Source organism: Chanodichthys erythropterus, chromosome 6 (assembly GCF_024489055.1).
Source record: "Chanodichthys erythropterus isolate Z2021 chromosome 6, ASM2448905v1, whole genome shotgun sequence".
In the NCBI taxonomy this organism is placed as follows: Eukaryota; Metazoa; Chordata; class Actinopteri; order Cypriniformes; family Xenocyprididae; genus Chanodichthys; species Chanodichthys erythropterus.
The window spans coordinates 31,453,207-31,469,278 of NC_090226.1; the positions used below are offsets into that span (position 1 = coordinate 31,453,207).

General features: G+C 38.0%; 1 protein-coding gene across 1 annotated transcript in view; it reads left to right on the forward strand.

The window, feature by feature from the left end:
- acap3b (ArfGAP with coiled-coil, ankyrin repeat and PH domains 3b) overlaps positions 1-16,072 on the forward strand; it is a 104,464-nt gene that overhangs the window by 61,034 nt on the left and 27,358 nt on the right. Inside the window, exons 5-10 of the mRNA XM_067388616.1 lie at positions 8,334-8,392; positions 8,502-8,685; positions 11,812-11,856; positions 11,938-12,033; positions 13,759-13,833; positions 14,982-14,993. Of these exons, the coding sequence (XP_067244717.1) occupies positions 8,334-8,392; positions 8,502-8,685; positions 11,812-11,856; positions 11,938-12,033; positions 13,759-13,833; positions 14,982-14,993 (471 nt within the window). The remainder of the gene's footprint in view (positions 1-8,333; positions 8,393-8,501; positions 8,686-11,811; positions 11,857-11,937; positions 12,034-13,758; positions 13,834-14,981; positions 14,994-16,072) is intronic.

Below are 16,072 nucleotides of genomic sequence, written 5' to 3' on the forward strand. Positions count from 1 at the left end.
TGAAACAGTTATAGTAATATACATAGTAAATTGATATATTTACTGAGATACTGAGATATATATAATATATATAATACTGAGATCTGCAACTAGCATTCAAATTCCCTAATGGTCTAGTGGTAAAATTTTTAAGCGTGTGAAAGGTTCCGTGTTCTAATCCGCCCTAGTATAGGTTTTTTCTTTTTTTCCCTCATCAAAATCAAAGATGTTCATCAATGACAGTATATCAAGAGCATTTTATATTGTGATTTCACCAGAAAGAATAGAGTCGCCACAATGGCATTAAGCGAAAGATTGACATGCTCGTCTGTGTGAAGACGAGCAAGAATGTAAATCCCGCCTACTTTGATTTGATTGGCCATCTCAATCATTTTGACATTGACGTGTGCTGTTAGACCGCTGAGGCAGACCAGACTAAAAATGTTACTTTTAAACCTTTTTGTCAACCTAACAACATAGTGCAGCAAGGTTCAGCAGAGCAGCGCAAGAATTTAAAATATTGGGAGGTACAATTTGGCCATTTCTAATTATTAGGGGCAGCTTGTCAATGTCTCAATTTTACGACCCGTACGTAAAATGTTATGAACATTGTTTCTTTAAAGTATCTAGTTGAGGAATGTGATGATGCAAGCAGTCAACATTGCCAATTTAGCTGTCATACAACTTTTACTGCCATTCCTAGTTTCTTGTGAGAGCTTCAACTTTTTAGTATTTTTCCTGCTAAAATCTCCCAAACCCCCCCTTTTGCTGTATTATATAACTTGCCCATTTCCAGAAGTAAGAATCGGATAATACTTTTTTATATATATATATATATATATATATATATATATATATATATTAGTTTTTTTGTTTCAAGATTTTCAATTTTGCTTTACCACAACTGAAGGTCCCCAGTTTACTTTCTTTCCACTTGAAAGCAACATGGAACCCTTTGACCGGTGTCATTGATCTCGTTCTCTTCCTGCGATGTCCCAGCTTGCTTTCTGCAACACATTTTTCGAATTAAGCTAATTCAACTGTACAGTTCATGAATGGCCCAGTCGTTTGGCAGCCGGGCTCTGTAAAGTGGTCTCGTATGGAACAGTTTTTTTTTTTATGCAGGAAGTCAAAAGCTGAGCTGGCAGTTCAGAGTCACATGCGGACCATTCCAACAGCTTGCAGCCAAGTGCTGAACATGCTGTCTGCCTCCAAAGTGTGTCACTTCCATTACTGCTCCAAAGAAAAGGAGGTTACCATCTGATGTTCCTCATGCCAGTTTGAAACATTTGGTTTGCCTTTCTGTGGACAGCCATTCTCTGCAGCCTTTATTTTGTTTGGGTGTTTCTTCAGTGATGGGCTAGTTTCAAAGCCACTACACAATAAATATTTTCACAACTTTCTCATAATTTGGCAGTTTGCATAATGGCAGAGATGCACAATAAAATGAATGCATTTATTTCCTTGCACAATAGTTCTAGTTCATGTACCTGTTTCCTTTGTTCCCATTTCCCTGCCGCTAGTTAGTTTTCTTGGTTACTGATTGTTACGCACCTGTTTCCGTTTCTTTTGATTAGCCTCCCTTGTGTATTTAACCCCTTTTATTCTTATTTATCCCCTTATTATTTTTTCATCAACCAATTGCCTGGATGTAATAAATAAGAAGCAAATATAGCAGACAATATAATCATGACATGGAGGCGCCGGCACGATCACTTGCAAGTGAACTGGAGCGCATCTTACAGGCTAAATGAACCAAAACTCAGCGTATAGTCTGCTTGCCTCACAGACATGAGAAATATATCTTTATAAAGCTTGAAATGTCTACTTTTAAACAAAATTATTCAAAACGAAAAGAAATCGGCTACTCTCCGATTTATGTAGTCTGAATGAAATGTGCATTCTCTCTAGGTGCGTCCAGTATACGGAGATGATGAGAGTCAGCAATGTCAACTTCATCTTCACAGCCGACACAGAAAACATTATTTCATTAATAAACAATTCAAATGTCTCCTTGCTATTTTTGTCACATTCATAATCATTACTTTTGCCGGTTCTTTATGGCAGGCTTTATGCGTGCGCTTGAGTGCTATATAGCGTAAACGCTCATAATAATGGTATTTAAGAAATTAAATGAATATAAATGTGATTAATCAACTAATGGTTTAAATGAACAACTACTAGTTTACCAGAAAAAAACTTTTCACATATTTTCGATCCAGCATGTCACAAAGGGTAATCTGGTTTGAGATCGCGCTCAGCTCGCATGCTCACAGACACACACAGAGCATTATTATCAGTTTAAAATTATATTTGTGTACGACTAACCTGTACTATTTCTTTACAACAAAACACTTTGTAGGTCTATCATCTCTAGTCACACACCAGTCATCACCAGTCTGCCTATGTGTCCCACCCTAACACACACACCAGAGGAAAAACCTTGCAGGTCCTATGACAGAGAGAGAGACTATTTGAATTATTGAAAATGGAATTCATTTGATTACTTGTTACTAAAAAAATGAACGCCTTTTATTTATAACGCCGTTATTCCATCACAGTAAACCACCCATTCATTGCTTTGGTTTTTTCTCTCATTCACTTATCCTTCATTTATGTTCCACTGCTGAAGGGCTGCAGAATCTCCTCTCTTCTCCATCTCTGATACTGTGATGCGTCACTGACTCTCAAGCTCTCTGTGCTAGTGTCTGGCGCTACATAAAAGGCCTGTGCTTTCTGAAGGGCGCTAGCACACACGTACAACCGGGCTGCAGGCCACGATTAAACCTCATTTCACACACACTCACTCAGGCTCATTCAAATATTCCCCAGTTTCTCTCTCCGCCCACAGTCACTCATCTTCAGAGTCTTGACATTCTCTTGATGTCTTTCTTAGCATGTCACCCGAGGTGATGCTAGCACAGTTCTCCACACTCGCTAGAGACGATCTGAGGTCAAACAAGGATAAAAGATGAAGTGAAGTGAAATGCAATTAAAGAGAGCGCTCACAGTGTAGAGGAAGTGAGAATGTGAAAGAAGAAGGTGTGATGCCAGTGTCAGAAGATATGACCCCAATGTAGAGTCATTAAGGGCTCAGTAAAGCATGATGGTTAATTACCCTGCTGAACAACACAGACGCTGCTCTCTGAACTCTTTAACATCATCTGAAGAAAATCAGTGGTGTTTGCTCATGCGAAACTCAGTGACAGAATGCTACAGTGTTGCCGCATTGTGAAGTTGTGTGGTTGGTACTTCAGCTCTCTATAGATCTGGGATTCTTCACCCATTTTAACGCACACCAGGTAAAAAATGGTGTTGCATACTGTCATTGATGATTCAGTCTTCTCATTGAGTCCAATAAGTCTGATTGTGTATGGTATAGGCTAGCATGCTAATTGTGCTGAGCTTGTAAACCTTAAGGTAACAAAAACACCAAGAACAAGAAGTGTATGACCACAGGCACTCAACACATACGCATTGGAAAGTAGAGCTCCACAATATATCATTTTAGCATCGATATTGTGATGTGCGCATCCGTGATAGTCACATCACAGGATGTGCGATGTCAAGTGGGGATCGTTAATCCGCACGGACCAGACATCACGGTTCAAAACACACGTGTTTTGACAACCATACAATGAAAGTTTATCATTTGAACATGTTTTAGGTCCTGTTAGTTGAAACATTCAAGTGATTTTAAACCATTTGAGCACATGAAAGAGAACTCAGTTCTGAACGTGCGGCTGTTTTATGTGTGCGCACATACACAGAGCCACGCAGATGCATGTGAATAACGAATGCCATTCTCTTCCCATTTATTTGTGCCTGAACGGACACATGCAAAAAAAAAAAAAAACACACAGTTGCTTATGGCTTAGGTTAACTAAACAAATGAGGGGAAAAAAACGGCTGTGTAACAATATTTTGGATCCGCTCATTCAGTGACAGCAGCCTAATAATCCAGCTGCTTTCTGTGTCATGAATGTTAGTCAAACAACATCAAAAAAGAGGAAAAAAAGCACTAATTTGTATTTTTAACACAGATTAATTATATTTAATTTATGTAGTGAGACTATGCAGTGTTATTCTACATTTGATTATTCAATTTCTGTACCTTAATACTGACTTACTTATTTTTCATTTGTATGTTTGCTCTATTATATTTATCTATGCTTGTAATTTGTTTATTATTTTCATATGCATATTCACTCGCCTACAGAATCACCCTAATCATCCTAGAATTTTTTTCATATTGCAATATATATCACAGAAAAACAAAATATTGCAATGTCAGTTTTTTTTATTGTACAACCCTACTAGAAAGGTTTGTCAAGTGTTTGCTCCTTTTTTCTGTAGAAGTTATGAGAAATACTTGTTAAAACTATAGCTGCAGGTACATATCTCTTAAAGGTGCTGTAGAATGGAAAATTGAATTTACCTTGGCATAGTTAAATAATTAGAGTTCAGTACATGGAAATGACATACAGTGAGTCTCAAACTCCATTGTTTCCTCCTCCTTATATAAATCTCATTTGTTTAAAAGACCTCCGAAGAACAGGCGAATCTCAACATACACCGACTGTGACGTAACAGTCGGGATCATTAATATGTACGCCCCCAATATTTGCATATGCCAGCTCATGTTCAAGGCATTACACAAGCCAGTATTAACGTCTGGATCTGTGCACAGCTGAATCATCAGACTAGGTAAGCAAGCAAGAACAATAGCGAAAAACGGCAGATGGAGACATGATCCATGATTACATGATATTTTTTGTGATATTTGTAAATTGTCTTTCTAAATGTTTCGTTAGCATGTTGCTAATGTACTGTTAAATGTGGTTAAATGTACCATCATTTATTACTGTATTCACGGAGACAAGATATTTTCATTATTGAAGACTTGCAGTCTGTATAATTCATAAACACAACTTCATTCTTTATAAATCTCTCCAACAGTGTAGCATTAGCCGTTAGCCACGGAGCACTATAAAACTCATTCAGAATCAAATGTAAACATCCAAATAAATACCATACTTACGCGATTAGACATGCTGCATGATGAACACTTTGTAAAGATCCATTTTGAGGGTTATATTAGCTGTGTGAGCTGGTTAAGGCAATCGCGAGCTCGGGGCGGGGAGCACGAGCATTTAAAGGGGCTGCAGCCTGAATCGGTGCATATTTAATGATGCCCCAAAATAGGCAGTTAAAAAAATTTATTAAAAAAAATCTATGGGGTATTTTGAGCTGAAACTTCAGACACCTTAGACTTATATTACATCTTTTGAAAACATGTTCTACTGTTCTAAAGGCACCATGAAAACAAAATTGGCTTTTTTTATGGAATATTGCAGACATTGCACATCATTATTTTTTAAATTCATGTTCCTCATAATCTTTAATCAAAATAAATTCCCCTCCCTCTTGGAGCGACTTCTCTTCGAAGAGAAGTCTTCTGATGATGAAGGCGGGGCAACCTGTCACTCACATCAGATCCACCAATAGCAAACCACAACCATCCAATCAATTCCTCATAGAGACAGAGCGCATTTAGGCCACGCCCACACCTGGGGAGGGGGAGGGGGGAGGTAAAACAATCCAACCCTCTCCATTGACCTTTTATTGCGTGAAGCTGTCTCCTTGTCATTCCTTGCTTCTAACTAAAGACAGAACAATGCCTAAAAGCTGCTGTGTGACAGGGTGTACAGCAAACAAGATAAAAAAAACAGAACTACTTTTTGTCTAAGTTACTGAACCGTAAAAGCCAGCCTTTAAGGTGAGCGAATTGGATACAGGCTATAAGATGTGAAGCATCAGCAGGAAGAATGGGTAAATTGTGCCACCCTCACACTCTGTATGCCTACATGTGCAGTAAACATTTTGTCACTGGTAAGTCAAATATCCATATGTAAGTTTTATATATTATATTTCCTCTCACCGAATATGTTCCCCTCCAGTGAGTGTAGTTTTCAGAGTAATATGACACGTTGCGTTCGGTCTCAATTGCCTGTATCCACTTTTGTGTCCTTAAACGCTAGTTTTTTGCTCGTCACAATAGGGAAGAAAAGACTAGCGCATGCTGACTTTAACTCACTCACACAAGAGCTCATAAATGCATCTTTAGTAATTGTTTGCTGTTCTGTCTTATCTGTTCCTTTTTCGTGTGTTTGTGATTGCCGGGACAAGTGTTGCCACCTTGTGGCACCTAGTGTGAGGTGAGCATACACAGTACGAGCAGTTACTAGTGCTGCACATTAATTGAAATAAAACTGCAATTGAGATATGTAATACAGATGTATTAGTTCATGTGCATCCACTCTCATTTTCTCTTTAATTTTCATGATCTTTATTAGTTCGTTTGCATACTCTAGCTTTCTTCATAGGCAGTAATGCACAAATGAAATAGGTTATAGTATACACAAACCGGAAATTGTAATGCGTGAGCACGCGATAGTTTCTCGTGCGCATGCGGAACTCTGTCATTTTTATTTTTTGCTAAGGTCCCTTTTGGGGCTGAAATATTACAATAATATTTTTATTTAGTAGTAATAATTGCTGTTATTGTTAATATTTTATAGTCATAGTGATAAATAATTACAAAATTTTTGGCCAAATTGTGCAATTGCACAAATAAGCACAAAACGTTTTTTAAAATCGCAATCACAATTTTTTATCAGAAAAAGCACATTTCGATTTTTTTACGTCAAATCGCGCAGCTCTAGCACGTATAGTATGTGCATACTTGGCTAATGATTAATTTTACGTCATGCACACTGTACGCATACCCTAGTGTACACGTAAAAATTGTAGTATACTGTAGGGGTTTGAGCATTTTTGCTGAACCTTGAGTTCAGAGTATGAGCAGTAGTAATAGTAATGCTTGACTAGCAGCAAGCATCACTAATGAAAGAATTGGGACATTTGAAACGGATGAATAGAAAATTGCTGAATCTAGTCTAGCCCTTTGTAAAATGCAAAGCCTGGGACTTGACTGAACTGTACAAAATGCAAATGTCTAAGCTTGTCTGCTTCCTCTTTCCCCTGCACTCTCTCACATGCCAGCTTTACCCTCAAGACATGTTGCCCTCCTGTTCCATGTGACATACTCTGTCACATGTTCTCTCATTGCAGCTTATCTCTGCCATAAAGCTGCTGCGTTTGTGATTGCAGCGTAAAGATTTTCCACTAGCCCCGTTCTGCTGACATCATGTATGATCCACATTGACAGACCCCGGCACTGACATGCCTCCATTCTCACAACCCTCCATTAGAGGTTTCCCCCAGGGCTCGATTCCATGAGCATGTGCAGATTGTATTCTCACGCGCATGTCACTGTGTTCGCCTGACACGACCTGGAATGACGGCGATGTCTAACTGCCAGCTCCCCGTACTGTGCGATGCACCTGTGACCTATTTAACCCTTGACCCGCAGTCGCTCACCGCGAGACGGTGTGAGATGGGTGTGGGGCTCTGCTGCAGTTTACAGACATAGAGCTGCAACTGCTCTGCCATCTGCTGGTGATATATGAGAATGGCACCCTATATATAAAATGAAATTTTAAATTTCCTGTGATCCATCATTACTCCAGTCTTCAGTGTCACATGATCTTTCAGAAATCATTCTAATATACTGATTTGCTGCTCAAGAAACATTTATTATTATTATCAATGATGAAAACAGTTGTGCTGCTTACATTTTTTGTGGAAATTGATACATTTTTCAGGATTCTTTGATAAATAGGAAGCATCATCAATTTAATGTCATTGCTGAATAAAAGTATTTTATTAATAAATGTATTAAAAATAATAATTTTACTGTTTATATATAGTACAACAGTACTTGTGATGGTGATTTTTGATTCATCCCAGTGACTCGAGTCTTTTGAATCCGTTTACAAAAAAGGTTCTTTTAGATTTTTTCATCTTTTCAGGTTACATTTTATATATGTCAGTCTGTGGTGACAAGCACATTGACTTAAATGAGTCACTGAGTCATTCACAAGATTGAAATGCAAACAAGATTGAATCACAAATTGAACAGCTGAACAATGAGATATCCCAGTTGATTTGATTTATTCACAAACAAGATGCTTCAGTTGATTCAGATTTCAAGTCTCATTTAGTGAAGGGAAAAACTTTAGTGAACGAGTACAATTTGTTCACTTAAGTTTAACTCAAATTCGTTCACAAACGACTCACCACTACATCATATCTAACTAATTATAGAACACCTTGGACAATAAGCCCCGCCCATTTCCGCTGACTCCTATTTTATGCAAAGTACCATTCTTCCCACTCAGTATCTTTCTGTTTGATGCTGATACATTTATGTTCCTTTGATTCTGTTACAGATCCTGTTCGACCAGGCCCAAAGATCCGTAAAGCAACAGTTGCACAATTTTGTGAAGGAGTGAGTCCTTTCTTCTTTCTCCTGCCCTTGTTTCTGATTTCTGTTCCATTTCAACTCTCCCTGTCCTCTGTGATGTGTGCGTCTTACCCTGTAATACGTGTCCACGCAGGGATGTTCGAAAGTTTAAAGAGACGAAGAAGCAGTTCGATAAGGTGCGGGAGGATATGGAAATCGCCCAGGTGAAAAACGCACAGGCGCCTCGCAACAAACCGCATGAGGTGGAGGAGGCCACCAGCACCCTCATCACGACCCGGAAGTGCTTCCGACACCTCGCCCTGGACTATGTACTTCAGGTATTTTGAAATGAATCAAATTTAAAATTGTAAATGTCCAAAATGATGAAAACAAGGAAATGTTAAAGGGATGGTTCACCTAAGAAATTAAAAAATCTGTCATAATTTACTCACCCTCATGTAGTTCCAAAAATTTTGAAGAATGTTTTAACTGTTTTTGTCCATGTAAAGAAATTCAGTAGGGTCCAATGTTGTTTGGACCCCATTGACTTTCATTGTATGGACAAAAAAAAAAAAATCTGAAAAATGTGAGGTTTTCACAAAAAGGAGATCTTTAAGCCCTCATTTAGTGATCCAAATGCTTCAAATAGCAATTAAACATCTAAAAGTATCTTTATTTGTATGTTTTCTGAGAGGAGTACCTTTCCTTTGTCCATGAAAAATTGAGTTTTTCTCTGCTTGCTTCACCACTCGCACTTCCCCTCAGCAAGTTTGGTATCATTTTTAACTTTGTGAATATTCATAGCGAATGTTTGATGGCATGTGTCTGAACCAATGAAATGTGATTTTCAAACTCATGCTGATGTAAACAAATCAATTTGACTTGCGCTGACTGACAGATCCGAAGCGTGCGCACAAAGACGCCTCAGACAGCGCGTTATCCTGATATACACATATAAAAACAATTACAGTGCTTCTTAAATCTTGAAGTAAAATATTGGAAAAATAGTTAAATTAATATAGTTTCCTATTTGGTTTTGACAAGGTGTGTGCCAAATTAGGTGTTATTAACAGGGATTTTAAGATATGGTTGCTAGGTGATTTTGTTTTGGAACCTTCAGAAAACTCTTTGTTGACTCTATCCACTTCAAACAGGTGTAGCTCAGTCATTTTATTTGTCAGATTCCAACAAATCATACATCATTTTGAAGGTCATTTTTTAATAGAGATTGTGCAAACTAATTTTTAAAATATGCTCATTTTGCAAGCACGGTCACATATATATTTACACTCCATTTAGGCCACAAACGTTTAATTTTCCTTCTCCATAAAAGCTGTGCCAGTTTCTGGACTGTCTTGGATGGATGTCTTGAGGGTAATTTTGACTTGGAAACAGCCGGCCAGCATCCAGCCCTCGCGGGAGCAGTCTGACGGATTGGACCTGACCGCTCCTTCCCATCTGCATAAGCATAATCTTTACTCGGCCATCATTAGCTCTCATTTCATAACATAACGCAACCTCCTTTGTACTCTCCCAGCCTTGTGTCCTGTGAAGGCTGTGATTTTATGGTTTTCCCTCATTTTATTTACCGTCCATGTTCTGTTTTTAGGAACTCGGTTTGTTGACAAAGATTGCTGTAATGGCTATACTATTTTGGTTAAGTGACCCAAGACTGTTTTGGATAATTTTTTTGTTTAGTTTTTTTTAAATCCTGGATGCAATTTAATGTGTTTTTCATTTACTATAGAGCAGTGTTTCCCAACCCTGTTCCTGGAGGCACACCAACAGTGTACATTTTGGATGTCTCCCTTATCTGACCCATATATTTCAGGTCTTGGAGTCAAAAATGTGTAGTGTTGGGGTATGTTTATATGACAACGATGTAGTAAAAACAGAAACGCTATTCCTTTGCGTTTTTTGTGTACAATGTTGTCAAAACAATGCTCGTTCACATGGATCCACAAAAACGCTATATTCTGCTGCCAGGCCAGTAGTTGGCAATGTCACTTTGTTATAGAAACATTATGCTCCTGTAGACTAAACATGTGACATGCACACCCATGATGTCACCATTTTCACAAACTAGGGTTTTTGTAGTTAACACGGAGATGATAACCGTATCATTTTCAAAAACGTTTACTTTGAATTCCGTTTTCAAAAGTTTTCAGGCCCCCAAAATGCCGCTGTCATGTTAATAAGTGTCCAAACTACATAAAAAGTTTTTTATTTTTAGTTGAAAATGGTGTCGTGCACTGTAAAAAAAAAAAAATCCCAGTAAAATTTATGGCTGTGGTTGCCAGAACTTTACTGTAAAAAATACAGTAGCAACATAAAAAAAATCTGTTAAATTTACGGTAAAATAACATATTTCATTAACTGATATAATGTTAATTTACCAACCTAATGAAGTACTAATATCTGTTTTGTATCTTTATAATACACTGACAGTCACCAAACACAGTGGTGATAAGAGTCACATGATGAATCAAAGTTCATCACAAGCAGATTTTCCACAAGCTGAGGAGGGCAACACTAACATATAGATGGTGCACACAGTGTCATTCACACACACACTAAACACCATCATGGTAACATGCATGAAATTTAAAAAATGCAATAAACATTAATTTAACAACATTACATGTAACATAAAACCCTAATGTACATAACTGATTAGAAAAAAAATTAGAAAAACTAAGAAGAAACAGAGTTATTTCAACGAAAATATATCAAATGTGAAGCGTCACGCAGGGAATTGTGGGAATGTCAATTTACGGTTTTTCACTGTAAATTTTACAATGAATTGTTATTTTTCACTTCCAAAAACTGTGAATTTAACAGTATTTTACCGTAAAATTACAATAAATGTACGTTAGATCAATTACAGTTATTCACCGTATATAGTACGGAAACTTTCTGTAAACCAATTGACAGTTTTCCACCGCAGCATTTTTACAGTGTTTTACTGTTAAAATCACAGTCATTTTTTACAGTGTGTAAGCAACCCCTTGGTGTGACTCCAGGAACAGGGTTGGGAAACACTGGTCAGCCACCATACTGTGTCATAAGCCCTTTTTCCTTATATCTGATACATTTCTGTTTTATAAGGCTGTTAAATATGTTTAATATGTCCACTAGAGGACAAAAATAGGCTGTAGTGTCCCTAATGACCACTGTGTGGAGCAGGATCATGTGTAATCACATAAAATTAATGAACAAGGCTAAAAATGTGGTGGTTATGAGTTGCAAGTGCCAAGAATGAATTAGATGCCAGTGCCTGGTGGCCCAAAAGTCTAAGGGTGCCAGGTTCTTCACCAGGGTCCTCTGGCCTCATGGGACCATAATTATGCCTTGTCAAAAATGCCTAGTTTGAAGCAAAACGGCCGGCAACCAAAGGTTTTAGGTTTGAATGCTTTGGATAAAAGCACCTGTATAATATGCGCTTCTCTTGATATCTTTCTCAGATCAATGTTCTTCAGGCCAAAAAGAAATTTGAGATTTTGGATTCGGTGAGTGGATTAAAGCACCATATTAAAGCAGCATTCTCCTCCTCTGTAGTTTATGCATTCACGGTTTCCTCTCCTCCACAGATGCTGTCGTTCATGCAGGCTCAGTACAGTCTCTTCCAGCAGGGCTTCAACCTCTTGGACGAGATCGACCCCTACATGAAGAAGCTTGCTGCTGAGGTGAGAGAGATCTACACATCTGCTCCTCCAAGATCAACATCTCATTAACTCCTGCTCATTAGGGCCTGTGTTCACCTGCTGTCCCCCGACACCTGCGCCTAATGCCGACGAGCCCCAGGCTCCGCATTAACACAGGCCTAATGAGTGAAAATGACGGATAATGTCTATCCTTGAGGGTGACAGGCACAATACATCTGTCTGAGACGGGCTTAAAGACAAGCTGAAATTAAAATTCACCCTATTTACTTATTGTGCCTGATAAGACTCATCAGTGCATGTTATTCTGAAGCAAAAAAGGTGTGTGTGTGTGTGTATATATATATATATTTATATATATATATATATATATATATATATATATATATATATATATATATAATTATTTTTATTATTATTATACAGACACCAGTCAGGCATAACATTATGAGCACTGACAGGTGAAGTGAATTATCTCTTTTTGATTATCTCTTCATCACAGCACCTGTTAGTGGGTGGATATATTATTCAGCAAGTGAACATTTTGTCCTCAAAGTTGATGTGTTAGAAGCAGGAAAAAATAGGCAAGCAAAAGGATTTGAGCGCGTTTGATAAGTACCAAATTTTGATGCTAGACGACTGGGTCAGAGCATCTCCAAAACTGCAGCTCTTGTGGGGTGCTCCCGGTCTGCAGCGGTCAGTATCTGTCAAAAGTGGTGAAAGGAAGGAACAGTGGTGAACCAGCCACAGGGTCATGGGCGGCCGAGGCTCATTGATGTGGGGAATGAAGGCTGGCCGGTGTGGTCCGATCCAACAGACGAGCTCCTGTAGCTCAAGCTGCTCAAGAAGTTAATGCTGGTTCTGATAGAAAGGTGTCAGAATACACAGTGCATCAGTTTGTTGCGTATGGAGCTGCAGACCAGTCAGGGTGTCCATGCTGACCCCTGTCCACCACCGAAAGAGCCAACAGTGGACATGTGAGCATCAGAACTGGACCACAGAGCAATGGAAGATGGTGTCCTGGTCTGATGAATCATGTTTTCTTTTTGCATCTCTTACCTGGGGAACACATGGCACCAGGATGCACTCTGGGAAGAAGGCAAGCCGGCATAGGCAGTGTGATGCTTTTTTGTTCTGCTGGGAAACCTTGGGTCCTGCCATCCATGTGGATGTTACTTTGACACGTACCATTTACCTAAGCATTGTTGCAGACCATCTACACCCTTTCATGGAAACGATATTCCCTGGTGGCTGTGGACTCTTTCAGCAGGATAATGCTCCTGCCACAAAGCAAAAATGGTTCAGGAATGGTTTGAGGAGCACAAAGAGTTTGAGGTGTTGACTTGGCCTCCAAATACCCCAGATCTCAATCCAATCGAGCATCTGTGGGATGTGCTGAACAAACAAGTCCGATCCATGGAGGCTCCACCTCACAACTTACAGGACTTAAAGGATCTGCTGCTAACATCTTGGTGCAGATACCACAGCACACCTTCAGGGGTCTAGAGGAGTCCATGCCTCGACGGGTCAGGGCTGTTTTTGCAGCAAAAGGGGGACCAACACAATATTAGGAAGTGATCTGTGTATTTTATATATATATATATATATATATATATATATATATATATATATATATATATATATATATATATATATATATATATATATTCTCTATGATAAAAGTGTTTTATAAATTAAATAAAATTTTAAAAAAGCTTTATAACAATGTCTTTTGTGTTTGTATTTCAGTTGGATCAGCTGGTCATAGATTCAGCCATGGAGAAGAGAGAGATGGAGCACAAACACGCCACCATACAGCAAAGAGTGAGAACATCTGTTTTCTTTACTGCGTCCTTCCTCATTTCCTCATATATTTTCATATCTTCCATCTTTCTTGTCTGCTTGTCTCACTCTCTCTTTTAATTCTTCATTGTTTCTTTCTCCGCTTCTTCTAACTGCCTCTTTCCATCTAATGGGTGATGTGACATTATTTCCAACCATCAAATGATCAAAACAGCTATTTCCTCTCATAATATATGAAACCCACATCCTATACAATCTTCCCTCCTCAGATCCTCAATTTAATTTGACTCGACAGATCTAGGTGACTTCTGAATTATTAATCTTAAAATAAAAAAGTGCTAGAAAGTGGTTTTCTGCTGAGAATCAGGTGTCAGGTGAAGTTATGTCCTCTGAAGCAGCGACACACTTCCTGTCACAATATTGTCATATCACTCGACTCCTTTGCCGTCATGTTTGCGCTTATCTGACAGTTCGCAGAAACGTCAGCGTGTCTGAGGAACTTGGCCGCTAGTGATAATTCTAGAAGAAAAACTCTGCCTTCATGTGTTTGTGTGTGTTTGTGCTTCAGCTACATATGTTCGCCTCCATTTGTGTCGTTTGTTTGTAGCGTCTTTGTTCAAAGTGCTTCATCACCATATCAATAAAGGATGATGTCCTGCCCTGTCCAGATCGCCACGGGAATTTGGCCCTCAAGACACACGCACACTCTCGCTAACATCCATCTGCTAGCACATTGCTAGCCAGCAGGGCATCGCTGCCAACAGATCCGAGCCCTTTTCCGTGTGACCCTGAATCTTTGTCTCAGCTTGTCTTTGTACAGATTCCAGTAGTATTGATAAATAATGACCACATTTCTAGACAAAAGATTTAGAATTAAAATTGATTTGTGTGTTTGAAAGCAGAAACCAATTCTAAAATCGATCTAAACACCTCACAGTGATGGAGAGAACATCAATCATAACAGTTTGCTTTGATCATTGGGATCTGGAAGTGGCAGTTTGGCTCCGGTAATGATCTAATGTCCATCATAGATAATAGATGAGGTTTGTAGAACTGAAGTGAAGTTGTGAATGCATGCATGCAGCGTATGGAAAAATGATTAAATGAATTAATACATTTTCTTTCTCTTTTTCCTCACTGTCTGATCTTACTGTGCCGCCCACATCCAGACTTTGATGCAGGTGAGTCCATTTTTCTTATTTCACAGGATAAATGAATGGTAGCAATGCTCATTTTGAGTCCAAAATGAAAAATCTTCTAGCCACTTGCCAGTAAATTGAGAAAATCTACCAGCCACTAATATGCCGTGTCTACCATAAAACTGTATTTTGGATTATTTTATTAAAAGTATATTTTTGTCCACATGACAAAGGAAGTATATAGCTGTTTGTGACAAACAGATCATTGGTAATCTTTAAAAACACTAATAATTTAATAACACGGTTAAACGTATTCTTAATCAAATTTTAAAAATAATTTTCTTTTTTTTAATGTTTGGACACCTAAATAACTAATTTTAGTTTAGTGTTATATTTTTATTATTTTAGACAAAAATATTTTAGGTTTTATTTAAACAAAATACAATAAAGTTTATTGTCTGTAATTTTATTGGTTCTCTGTAGTTGCTTAATTATCACAAAAACATTAACAGTATTAAATGTAATCTTAAAAAAATTGAATTTTAAAATGTATATCACTCTTTCAATACTAATGTTTTGATGCCTAATAAACAGTAAGAATTTAATAACTCTATTAAATGTAATCTTGGGGTATGTTTACATGACAGTGATGTACTAAACACTAAACTAAACTAAGCAATGGTTTTTTGCATATAGACGACAAAATGTTAACACGATCCCCATTCACACGGATCCACGAAAGCAACTAGAAACGCTGTATTCTGCTGCCAGGCCAGTAGTTGGCGATGTCACTTTGTAAAGAATCACTACAGGCCAATAGACTGAACACATAATACACATGCGCATCACGTCACCATTTTCACAGATTCATTTTTGTAGAGATGATACTGGTATCGTTTTCAAAAACTTTTCAAAAGTTTGCATTTTCAGGCCCCCGAAATGCCATTGTCATGTAAATGAATGGCCAAAATGCATTTTTTTCTTCCATTTTTATTTGAAAACAATGTCGTGTAAATGGCCACATAATCTGTTAAAATGAATATTCCTTTTTTTATGCTGTGACATCTAAATTCACCTGTAGCATTTAAAATGATTGATTTTTTAGTCATATATTTTAAAAT